The sequence below is a fragment of the Cygnus olor genome, chromosome 4 (genome assembly GCF_009769625.2).
Source record: "Cygnus olor isolate bCygOlo1 chromosome 4, bCygOlo1.pri.v2, whole genome shotgun sequence".
NCBI lineage: Eukaryota > Metazoa > Chordata > Aves > Anseriformes > Anatidae > Cygnus > Cygnus olor.
Window position 1 is genome coordinate 7,525,825 of NC_049172.1, and position 12,329 is coordinate 7,538,153.

The window sequence follows — 12,329 nt, forward strand, 5'->3', positions numbered from 1 at the left end:
CGTCCATTCCAACAGAAAATCTCAGGCGGCTCTGTTTAGTCCGAGACACCTATGCAGACACAACTAGTATGAGAGAGGAATTTTTCATCAAAGCAACACAAAATTATTAGTAAGAGATCAATTTATAAATAGAAGGTTCATAGGAAAGTAGTAACTGGAGATCTCAAGAATTGTTACTACTTCTCCATTTATCATTCAGCAGCTTGCAGAAGTCATATAAGAAATACAAATTGTGCATTTAAGCACCAACTATTTGTGTATGCTACATATAATTTACACACAAGTGACATGTACCTAACAAGGCAGATTTTGCAACTGCAAATTCATCTTACTAAGAGGAACACCACACTTGAGATGCCATGCTGGACATCTGTGTTATTTCCACATTCAGGAGATACAGTAATTGAGTCTATTATGCTGATAAACCCATGCAACGCTGTTGCAAGTCTCTACAAAAAAGAAAGCAAGACAGTGAAAGATAGCTGGTGGCGACAGGACCTGATTTACTAGGCTAAATGAAGATGATATCAAAGGTTAATAGCAGACAGAATTCCTCAGTTGAATATTCCCTCTCATTATCCCTTGGACTGAAAGGAAGAAAAAAAATGCCAGCGTTCAACACACTACTAAAGCTCCTCTGCTACTAAGAGCCGTCTTCACCTCGCCTCTATTACCAGTTCAAAACCCCACTGTTAGGGCAGAACTCGGCATCCTCAGCCCCTTTTCCACCCCAACCCACCACAAGCCCAGCATTCAACAGCGTGCCCAGGTGACAAGGTGCACAACACCCCACTCCCAGGTCAAATGGCGTGGCTCGAAGGCATTTCCGAGGATGTCACATTACTTTAGAGACAGCATTTCCAGGGCATGTTGTTGAGATGTCCTCTTTTTGATATAGAAGTGGGGGAGAATAAATGACTAGAATAATGCCCTTTACCGAGGAAAGGAGAAGCACAAATGATAAATCCACCAGGAAAATCACTGTCCTGGTACAATTTACATGAAAAGTTCACTCCAATTCTCTATGTGCAGTGATGAAAAACAATGTTTAATAAATCCTAAGATTACTTCCTCACTACACTAAGATTCTCAGTCCTATGCTACCCACTTTAGTTCTTCTTAACAAATTATACGTTGCTACTTACAATCCAAAACATTGTCAACCTTTTAGAGTAGTTCACACTTTTCTATAGTTTATTCTCAGCACTAGAGGAATGAACTCCCACAAATTTGGTTTTAGCTCTTATCGGAGCTTTGGCTGTATGAACAAACTATTGCAGGCTTCAAGCAGATTAATTACCGTAGCACGCAGCATGGGTGTAGCTGACACCTCTGTGTTCAAAAAGGAGGGGCTGACTATCAGCTATGCCAAACTGGGTGCAATGGACATGCCTGCCCTCAGGCTGCACCGTCCTGAAGCACTGGTGTTCTCTGATCCTGCAGCACAAAGCCGTGGGAAGCTGAATTAGAAGAAAACTTAATGCAACTGCCGTTGCTCCATTAAAAAAAAAAAAAATGAAATCCTAAAAACCCACGTAATGGCTCACCAGAGAGTCAGGTCCAGCTTAATGGAATGGGTAGAAACCTGCAGCCTTGGAGGGAGGGGACAGGAACAGGTCTTTAGGTATGCAGGCTGCGCCATGGAGTTAACATCCCAGTTCCACTTACTAGCTTATCAAACAGTTTTTCATGTGTGTAATGCCTCAATGGAAAGGAAACCGCTTAGGAGAAACCTTTGGAAAAGTTTCCCAAATGCTAACCATTCCAGTACTATTGGCTGAAACTTGCTGGAAGTTCAGAGAAAATTTCCTGCTGAGCGATGATAAGCCTCTCAGTGCATGTATAAACAGCCAGCCAGTTGTCATAGGCACCTCACCTACCTTCCTGATGGTACCTAGTGCCCCCAAGATGACATCTCCTCCATCGGATGATACAGAAGACTAAGGGGGACCAAAGCTCCTCACTGTGGGCTGAACATGAGGACTCCTCTCTTCGTGCATGACATCTTTTGCACATCATGGAAACGGACAGCTGTTAGCTTCCTTCTCTCTTCTATGAGACACTTCACCCCAAAATTTCAAAGTACCTTTCATTTGGGGAATAGCTATGCCTCCCTACTTGACTGATAAGGGAATGAGGAGAAACAAAACACCCAAGGTCTCCCAGAACTAAGAAAAGCGGGATTCCCAGTTCAGTATTTTATTGCCTAGGCAAGACAGCTTTACAAGTACTCAGTTATCCAGCAGCCTATTTTAACAAGCCAATAAATATTTCCAGTAATTTTACCTTATAGCAGTAGCAGCTATTTCAAAAGAATTAAACCTAATACATAGACAACCAGAATCTCCACGTTCTGTATAAACGTGCTGAGCTGGGGACGGGATAGAGGGAAGTGAAGATATTACTAGAACTTCCCACGCAGGCCTGTTTGGTCTGTTGGAAGTGGCAATGTCATCACCAACTGACACCTGCACGTGCTGAAGCTGCATTTACGATGAGCTTTACGTCAGGCATGTCAAAACGCACAGTGAAACGCCGAGCAAATCCTACAAAGTGCCTAGAAGCACCACGCGGGAACCAAAGGTACAGAACCGTCGCAGCAATTTGGGGTTTCAGTCGGTGCAGTTTGGGCTCGAGGGGAAAGTCCCAGGAGCCGCACAGTGGGCGCGTGAGGTACATGTGGAAAGCTTTCCCCAGGTCCTATGCAAACGCTAACTACCGGTTTGTGTCCTGACTCAGAAGTGACTTTTTTTTTGCTCAATCAGGAAGTTACTCTAGCTGATGCGATTAAACACTTGTGATATCTACAAAACTTCGATGATTTTACCCCAAATTATACTTCTTCCAGGGAGCTGCACCGTCGATCTCTGGATCGTAGCTCCTCACTTGATGCTGAGAGGAACAGCACATACAGAAGGCTCAAAGTCTTAAGATATGTATTTTGCTCTGCATTTTCAAGTAATTAAAATAAAATAAATAAAAAAGACATGCTCAGACATCAGGCAGCCCTTTCTCTTTAAATCATGGACCTAACTATATCACCACCAAGGTAATAATGAGGATAGCTGAGGCCTGCAGAATACATTTAGCAGAAGTTGATGGTTAAATGACAACTGGCCTAACCTGAATCTCCCCGTTTGGCAGCCTTAAAGCAAACCATCCAGAGGCGTTTAAAAGCAAATAAAAAGTAGGGCACCGAATCGTCTCCCTCAGAGCCCTCACCTCGCCAGAGGACACCGAAAATCCGCTCGGCAGAGCAACAAGTCTCTGCCACAGCCCCGCGACTCCCGAGCCGGGGCTGCTGCAGCCGCAGAGGCACACGGGGCGGGACGCCAGGAGCACGCCTCGTTTCGCCCCGCCGAGCCCCCAAACCCAAGGGGGGACCCCCGGGGGGACCCTCCGGGGGACGAGGAGGGACGAGGCGCCCCGCTCCACCAGCGGGAGCAGCCCCGGGGCGGCGGCGAGCCCCGAGCACCCGCACACGGGTCCCCCCCCACCCCACACACACACCCCCACCTCCATATTCCCCCGCCGCGGGGGGAAGAGGGGGCTCTGCCCTCACCTGAGAACAGAAGTAGGAGCCCTGGATGCCCAGCTTGAGGCAGGTAGGGCACTGCAGCTTGGCCTCGCTGCTGCAGCCCGCCGTCTCGCAGACGCGGCTCTCCACGGCCGCCATGCTGCCCGCCTGCCACAGGCGCGGCGCGGCGAGCTGAGGGAGGAGCTGCCGGCTTGGGGCGGGCGGAGCCGCCGCTGTGCCGCCCTCTTTCCCTTCCCTTCCCTTCCCTTCCCTTCCCTTCCCTTCCCTTCCCTTCCCTTCCCTTCCCTTCCCTCACCTCACCTCACTTCTCCTCCCGGGGTCGCCCCGTGGCGGCGCAGGGAGGTAACGGCCGCGACGGGCGGCCCTGAGGGGCAGGTAGGTGGTGGGGTTAGCCCACGGGGGTCCCGCCGTGCGTGCGTGCGGCCAGGTGCCCCCAAAATAACGAAAAATAAAAATAACTGGGGGTGTGTGGAGGTGCTGCCCCTGTGTGTCTTGCAGGTGGGCTTCTGGAACCGCAGCAACTGGCGACAGTGACAAAATCACCCAGCAAAGCAGTGGCAAAGGTAAGAGCAGAAACCAGGCTCCCGCATCCACACAATTAATTTGTAAAGAGCATTTATGTAAGGGATGGTGTTGCCATTCCTTACTCATCAGGATCCAAAGATGCGTGTGCTGGACATTTTGTATAGCTTCGCTTGAAGCGTGCGCTTGAGTCAACTGCATGTGTTTCCAGCTCTGAGGAAGAAGGAGGCTCCTGGCCCTTAATCCTTGTGTTTTTCACCAGTGAGGCTATATTTTCGGTTTGATTCTTTGGTCATAACTTCTTAAATTTCTTATTATGGCATGTGACTTTAGTCTGTCGGACTCTGTAGTCTATAATAATGCATTGTGTTCGTAGCTCTCATTTGGAGGGAAAAAGCTGTCGCATTCAATATTCAGTAGGGCAGTAATTAAAATTAGAAAAATAGTCTGCAGAGTCATAGCGGTATTACCGGAAGAATTCTAGTTTTCTTCTTGGAAAGAGAAAGATTAAAGATAAATGATCTGTTTATATCACATAAAATCTTTGACTAATACTTATGTTATTATGTATTAGTCCCATCTATTCTCCCATTTACATGAGTTGATCTCAAAAAAGATACTACCTGTGCCTATAGAGCTAATCGTGTTTATGTTCTCTGAATATCAATGTCAAAACTATTCTCCGTATGTACTAAAATATCTCTAACATCAATGCGAGACACTTTTTACTGGTTTGTATGTCAAGAGGAAGTTGCTTTCTATAATGAACACAGCGAGATGTCTGTTGAGTAGGAGAATCACTGCAAAAGACTTCAGAGCACATATTTGCTAGATCCAGCCATTAGTGCTGGGATCCCACTCCTTGTTCAAATCTCTATTGTCTTCCCACTAGCTGGCAAGTACAGCCCGTTATTTCAGTCAAAACTGCAGGATCAGATTCTCTTGCGGTGTAATGAAGCCTGCTTCAACTTCACTTAGTTCAATGAAACGGCACTGATTTATTTCCTGATCTTGGTACACAAAATATTCCCATTTCCTGGCATCCAGATAACTTCCCAGACAGTGCAAATCAAAATCCAAGCTAGAATTTCAGGATTTTCTGCAATTATACTGTGTTCTATTCCCTTTGGTGTTCTGGAACTGTTTTTTAATAATAATAATAAAAGCCTAGGCATAGAGGTTAAGTGAAAGTCTCCATTTACTAACTCCAAAACAAACAAAAAAAAAAACATATCCTATTAGTTTATCAGAGTAAGTGTATTCACACAGATGTACTTGCTTTCATATGTCAATAGGTAAAAATGGACTAAGTAGTCCAGCTGGTTACAGGACCAAGTGACAGATAACACAGGATTTAATCCTGGTTTGCTGTGTGATAAAAACTTGCACTAGCACAGTCAAACTACCAAAGGGATATCCTGTTACTGAATTGTAATTGCAGGTGGGCACTTGTCTTTGTGAATTCTTCTGACAATCCTTGCCTTCATTTCTCTAGCATCGATAATATTTGTATCAGCCTATTTTTTTGTAGAAAGAGAATAGTGTGAGCGAATTAGTAAATGTTCCTAGGAAACCTTTAAAATACAAAGATTACAACTCTTATTTTCTTCAACAGGTAGAAATAGCTATGTATTGATTTATGCAGCTCATGTTGTGCCAGCATTTAGGTCCAGATTCTGGAGGTAGGCTACCAATGACCAACCAACGTCATAAAGTATCTTTAAAGGACACATTCACAACCCGACTTCGCACATTCCAAGTCGAAACCATTATTAAAGTCATGGTTTAACCTTTTTAAAGCAGAATGTTATTGATTGGGCAGAATCACTCTTACATGATAAATGTTGCTAGCAGGTATTGCATTGTCTACAGCCCATGAAAAATCAGTGCTCCTTTGCCAAGTAACCAGCAAATCGAGCTATCAAGCAACATAGGACAGATGCCTTTGTACACCTGAGTTGCCACTTCATGCCATGTAAAGAACCCTAAGGAGCTGTAGGCATCGTTTACCTGGCTAAGCAGGGTTTACAAGTACTGTAAGTCTCTGGCATGGTATAAAAAACCTGAAGCGCTCTGGTTGATCTAGTCTAGTGTACTCCACTCAAATGCCATCTTTTGCTTCGTGATGAGATTTCACTATAATCATCATTAGTAATTTTGCATACTTCACTACATTTTATGAGTATTTAAATCGCATTTAATTTCATGTCTGAGTATAACTTCACAAATGGGAATAAATTGTATCTCTCAGTACCCTTACTGGGATCATATCACTGTATGCTTGTGCTGATTTTGTAGCGGTTGACAATGATGCAGGTTAGGAAAATAAAAGAGGACCCCCTTTCTAGCTAGTAGACAGGGTTCCTTCTGCTACTTCGTTTCATTTATTTCCTGCATTTCTGAAGCTCAAAATAAAAGCATAGCGTTTCACTGCTTACTTGGAGAAGCCAACGATGCATAAGTTAATAATTTTTAAAATGTATGTAGTTAGAACAGTGAGCTCCCTCACTGAGGAACTGATGAAGTTACTTATTTGTTCTCCTCAGTGTTTGGAGATAACACAAACCACATTTGTGGATCAACCTTGAATAGCAAATTCTGAAAGATTTGGCCTAAGATTTTTTTTTGTTGTGATTTTAGGGCTTTTTAAACAGCCCTATCTTATTTTCCCCATACGAAAATTATATGGCGTACGTGGTGTTTCAGTGCTTTTGATTTCCCAATTTGGCCTTGATTTTCCAATTTGATAAGTGAACTGATTCACGCCTCCTGGAGGCCCATCCACTGCCATTTCCCATTATCTGGTGGTACGCTTACTCTCACCAGGGAACTTCACTGACCTTTGCTGTGACCTTACTTGAGTACAGCTCTTTTTTCTCTGTCAGGCTTTTCATGTCACCTTCTAGCTGCCTGTCCCCCGGTGTCACACACAAACACACACAGAGGTGCGTGTGAGTTGGAAATTGTATAGCCCATTCGTGATCCTTGATTTATGTCCACGCTGTATTCCTGCTGTCCTCAGAACTCCTCCAAAGTGATGCAGGGCTGGGTGAGTGAGGTTAGCAAACAAGGGCAGGAGGAGAGGTCAGCAATGTCTCATGGGTCACATAGTCACTGCAAAAAAGCAGGCGCAGCTGGCAACTGAGACAGCTGCTGGTTAGGAAGAAAATGGCCACTGAATTTGACGTTACTTAATTAAGAGAGTGCTTTAGCTCATGGATCCCCTTGTCACTTTGCTTCTGTACATTGTGGTAGTAGGGGGTGGGCAGTTGTGCTTTCCCACTGAAGCTCTTGGGTATAGTAGCGGTCTTCTGTTTAGGCTCATTGAAGACCCAATTAAATGACTCTTTGTTTAGTGATAGCTGAAACAATGAAAAAAAATACCACCCAGGCACTAGACCACATGCAAATATGAACTATGGCTTGGCCAGATGGCGCAGGCACTTACTGGGATTCCCATACCAAATGCAACAGTTCCATGTATCCATATGTGCGTGTAAGAAAGAGAAATAGCAAAACCATCACAAATGCACACAAGGACAAATATTTGAAAGATGACTACAAAAAAAAAAAAGACTTTATAAACATTCATTGTAAATTAACGGAGTTGCATTAAAGAAGTATCTGTCTCCGTTTTTTCCTTTTTAAAGAAAAATGATGTGGGATTTCAAAGTCTGCCTAATTCTGTGGGCCAAAAGATGCTGCAATTTATTGTAACCCCCTGAATCAATCTTGTTCCTTCCATTAGAGGAGATGCAAATTAAGTTACTGAAAGGCCCACTGCAACCACAATTCATAATGGAGCAGGTGTATTCAGAGGCAGTTCCAGGAGTGTCTTCTCTAGTTGTGGTTGAAAGGAAGATCCTGCACATTCTTCAGTTTCATTATGTTTGAATAAGTAAATGCTGCCTTTTGCAGTGTTCATATAGTGAATCAAAATTTTTACTGTGATTTAAGAATGGTTTTCTCTGAATTCAAGAACACTTTTCTGGTATCCAATAAGCTTAGCAACTTTCAGTGTATGTATATGAAACCTGTTGTTTCTCATATAACAAGAACAAGGGAAAACAAGTTACATCTTGTTTAATAAAATGATACTTTATAAAAAACATTGCTATTTAACCACCAAGTTAAAGGTTTTAAAGAGAACAAGTCCACCGCTGATGATATTTGGAAGAATCCGTAGATGTTTCTTGAGGTGAGAAAGACTTTTTATTCCATAGTATGGTAATGTAAGAAAAGTCATGAAGTTCTGGTCCAGTGAATTCAACAGGAATCTTATACCGATATCATTGTGGATTTCATACAGCTTTTGTCACTGAAGTCAAGGTCATAAAGAAAAAGAATTAGCAGCAGTAAAATACTAACAATATTTTCTTTCCACTTTAGATAGCATGGACAATGCTTATGAGACATTACAATTTTTTTCTGTTTTTAGGTTTCAAAAACAAACTAAGATGATGAGATTAGTGATGTGAGTGATCTGATGCATTTCCACTCAAATCAGTGAGATACAGGTGTGAAAGTCAATTAGAACTTACGCTTGCATGCCTCTGACTTTGATGCCATGCTTTGCAGAATGAAACAGAAGTTCCTAATGGCTACTTAAATTCACACTGAAAACTGATGGAGCTCTGAAGTGTGCAAGGATTACTGAAGAGGCATTTAACACTTCTTTACTTCAGACCATTCTTTTGTTTCCTAAAGCAACGTCAAAAGGTATGATTTTGTGGATGTAACTATGATATCTCTTTGCCTTGTGTGTTGATTTTCCTTTTAGTTTGAAGACGATGTCACTGGGCAAGGTAGCCATGCCACTTTGAGGATCTTGCTTATGTATGTCAATGAATTCAAAGAAAAGATTACTGTAATTCATAATCCTCTCATTGCTATAAGTTGCTGGATAACTTCTGTTGTCATCTTTAAAGGCATTGCACCTCTTTAACTCAACAAATCGAAGAAAAATGTGTACCAAATCACAACATGTGCTTACTTGTTTGCTTGGCCATGTTCTGAACTCAGTTGTACTATATTTATCTATCTTATTCAAAACTGTCAGTATGCATACCTGTCTTTTAGGGGGCTTTATATGGTTAATGCTGCATTCTCATAAGAAAAACGAACACAGCCATATGCAATATGACATCAGTATCATTTGGTGGTTACCACACATTCACATTTCTTTTCAGTAAAATGATACTTAAGGCTCTAAAACATAGTTCTGTACGCTTGGTTCATTGAGAATGAAAACACAAAGTTAAACACAAACGAAGCTGAAAAGAAAATGATCAGCAAGGAAGAGGATTCTGGATGGATTATCTTTATCTATGTTAAGAGGCTTAAAGGCAGGATTAAAAGAGGCAGTCAAAGCATGTGCATGGTTGCCAAACAAGTAAAATGGAATATCAGATCTGTCTGGCAGCATATTAGGCAAATATATAGGAAGGCTCATTAATTACCATATTCACGTTAAACAGTCTGTAAACAATTACTAGGAACCAAACATTATAAAGCATATAAAATCAAGAGCATGTCACAAGGCAAGAAAGTAATGCTTCTGAATGTATTGACATACCTTCTAAATGTACAAAATTAATAGATAACTTTCTTTTGCCACCATGAGTTAACATTCTACATTATACAGAGAATTATTTTTCTACTAGATTTCTGTTTTATCACAAGGAAGACATGCCCAAGTTATTTTCTTGTGAAATTTCTGTTCAGTATTTATTTTTAAAACAGTATTATAAAAGATTAAGAATGTCAATATATTTTTGTTGTGTTTTTATTTAGAGACACCAGGTGGCAGATAACACACTACTTCATTGAGGCCTCTCCCTTGATTAAATAAAAACCAAATCATAACACTAACGTGAATTCAATGGCAGAAAGAATGCAGCAGAAAACTTACTGTTCCAAAACATTTTGATGATAAACGATGACTATTCGGTGATCCACAAGGAAATATAGGAGAAGACAGCTTTATTGCTTCTCCTAGTAATAAAGAAACAGCAATCAAATATGATACCCTAAACCATCCTTAGGTATCGAATGTTATACCCTAAACTAACCTTGACTTGGAGACCATGGCCTCTCTTCAGGACTGTGTACTGATTTTGCTAGTGATAGATATTTTTTTATTAAAACATTCACATACACACCCTCTGTCTGGAGTCCCATAAAGAAAATCCTTAGTTCTAAAGCCAAGGCATTTGCCTGAGTACTTTAAGCCCTTCCTGGTACTTTTCTGCTGGCACAGAAAAAAAAAATCTGTGGACTTGGATTTACTTGCACTTCTAGAAACATTCTTCCAGAAACAGTCTCAGAGTACCACTGCCCCCATGGGAGTTAGAGCCAGGCAATTTTTTTTTGTCTGTTGTCAAGATATTGGAGTGACAGGAAGTCCACCTCCCCATAAAAAACAGTTTGGGTTTGGAAAAGCAGCTCTTTGGATCAATCCAATTAACAAACTCAATATTAGAAATGAAATTGTATCTGCAGAGATTAACATCAGGCCTAAAGAGGGAGATTTATAGAAGAGTACAAAAAATGACTGAGTTGTTCTGTAGTTAACTAACCCAATGTTGGGTCAGTTTTACTAATAGTGAAATGCCAAGGAAAAGCGGCTTGTTCAGCAAGAGAAGAAGGTACAACATGTACAGGAGACTTCATTGCTTGTATGTAGATTGTACAAATGTTATGTCTAGATATAAAATACATGTGTTGGAAACAAAAGGTCTATACACGCTTGGATTATTAAGGAAGGGTTGAGAACGCACAAAGAGGAGACAGCATAGGTAAACAGCAGGATAAGGAAGGTTGTTAGACACAAGAAGACATCTTTTAAAAATGTTCAGTAATACTCCAAGAAAAAAAAAGTAGAAGGAAACATAGATTCCTGCAGATTAGATGTAAGAAAACAGTGAGATTGGCTCCTTCCAAAAGGAATCAATGCTAACAATAAATCTTTATTCGGTCATTAGAGACAGGAAGCCTTCCAGAATTCTGCTGTACGAATCGATAACCATGGTATTAACAGGAGTACTCAAAGAAAACATGCCATTGCAGAGAAGTTTATAAACTATTTGAGTCAGTTTTCACCAGGAGGAAACTGGAAACCTTGGTGAGAAACTCACCAGTAGTTTCACCTTGCTGGAAATGGAAGGGGTTTTGAAGACAGAGTGGATAAATCTGATAAAATGAATGGTAAGAAACCATTAGGACCAGAGGGAAGTTACTAGCAGGTGTGTGTAACTACACTTTTAAAAATGTAATGATACCCGTTGTATGCAGGATGCCAAATATAACGTCAACTTTTAAAAAGAGTTGCATGGAAGATAGGGGGCCTGACAGGCTGGACACCTGGATAAGTATGATTGACTTGGTAGAATCCACATAACTTCATAGAGGAAAATTCTGCCTTACAAATGTACAGAATTCCCTGAAGTCAACCTGCATGTTGAAAAGAGTGGCTTGTATAGCCTCACTGCATGTACAAGGAACTCACCTGCTTGGAGCAGATAAGGGAATGCAAGCCTAGTTGCAGCACCTGGAGTATTTATTTCCAATCTCACGTTACTTAACAACAGCTAAACAGCTGTTTTTCTCACCTATTCCCAACACCTTCCTTAAATACCTGTTTCTAAGTCATAGTGCTGAGTAAAGTGCAGCTCAGTCACTCTGTAATGTTCCTTAACCTACTCTTTTCTTAACACTGTAATATCTTAGTTCCTCTCTCTCATGAGACGAGCAATACTGTGCTAGTTCTGGAAAGTGATTTCAAGGAAGAGGGCTTTCAAAGGTATATTTCTAGGGGGAACTGAAAGCATTCTAACCACTATAATTACAAACCCTCCGTTCCTCTAGTTGTAGCTCCACTTCTAGGTTCCTGAGAAAAGGGATGCTGCATGAATGTGTATGAATGAACTTAGTCTCAAAGCCTGAAAACACCCTACTTGCTAACAAAGTCTAGCAGGCAAAGCAGAATGGACATGTGCAGATCCTATACCAGACTTTCTGTGACAGGAACATTTCAGAAGGAAAATGAAATCTCTCTCTCTGGAGGCTCACAGGAATTCTGCACTGCTACAGACTTTTACCATGGAACCAACTTAGAGCTCAGACATAGTGTTATCCCTCTCATACTGCTGTGTTTCTACTGTTCATCTGATTGGGTGTCATTTTTGATCATGAACAGCAGTCTAAAATATGGGCTCTGCTGTATTGTGTGAAGATCTTATTTCTAAAAATCGTTCCATTTAATTTTTAG

At 41.5% G+C, this 12,329-nt stretch overlaps 1 protein-coding gene and 1 long non-coding RNA gene across 4 annotated transcripts in view; one reads left to right on the plus strand and one right to left on the minus strand.

The window, feature by feature from the left end:
* Nucleotides 1-3,797, minus strand: part of METAP1 (methionyl aminopeptidase 1) — a 27,745-nt gene extending 23,948 nt beyond the window's left edge. For both annotated transcript variants that reach the window (XM_040556678.1, XM_040556677.1), the window contains exon 1: nt 3,563-3,797. In XM_040556678.1, the coding sequence (XP_040412612.1) occupies nt 3,563-3,676 (114 nt within the window). In that variant the 5' untranslated portion in view covers nt 3,677-3,797. The remainder of the gene's footprint in view (nt 1-3,562) is intronic.
* On the plus strand, nt 3,759-12,329 carry LOC121070070. Of its 2 annotated transcripts, none has more exons than XR_005819874.1 (4): nt 3,759-3,913; nt 4,037-4,101; nt 8,639-8,779; nt 11,044-12,329. It is a non-coding gene; the product is annotated as an uncharacterized LOC121070070 (long non-coding RNA). The 2 variants fall into 2 exon arrangements; XR_005819873.1 differs by lacking the exon at nt 11,044-12,329 and adding an exon at nt 9,854-10,795.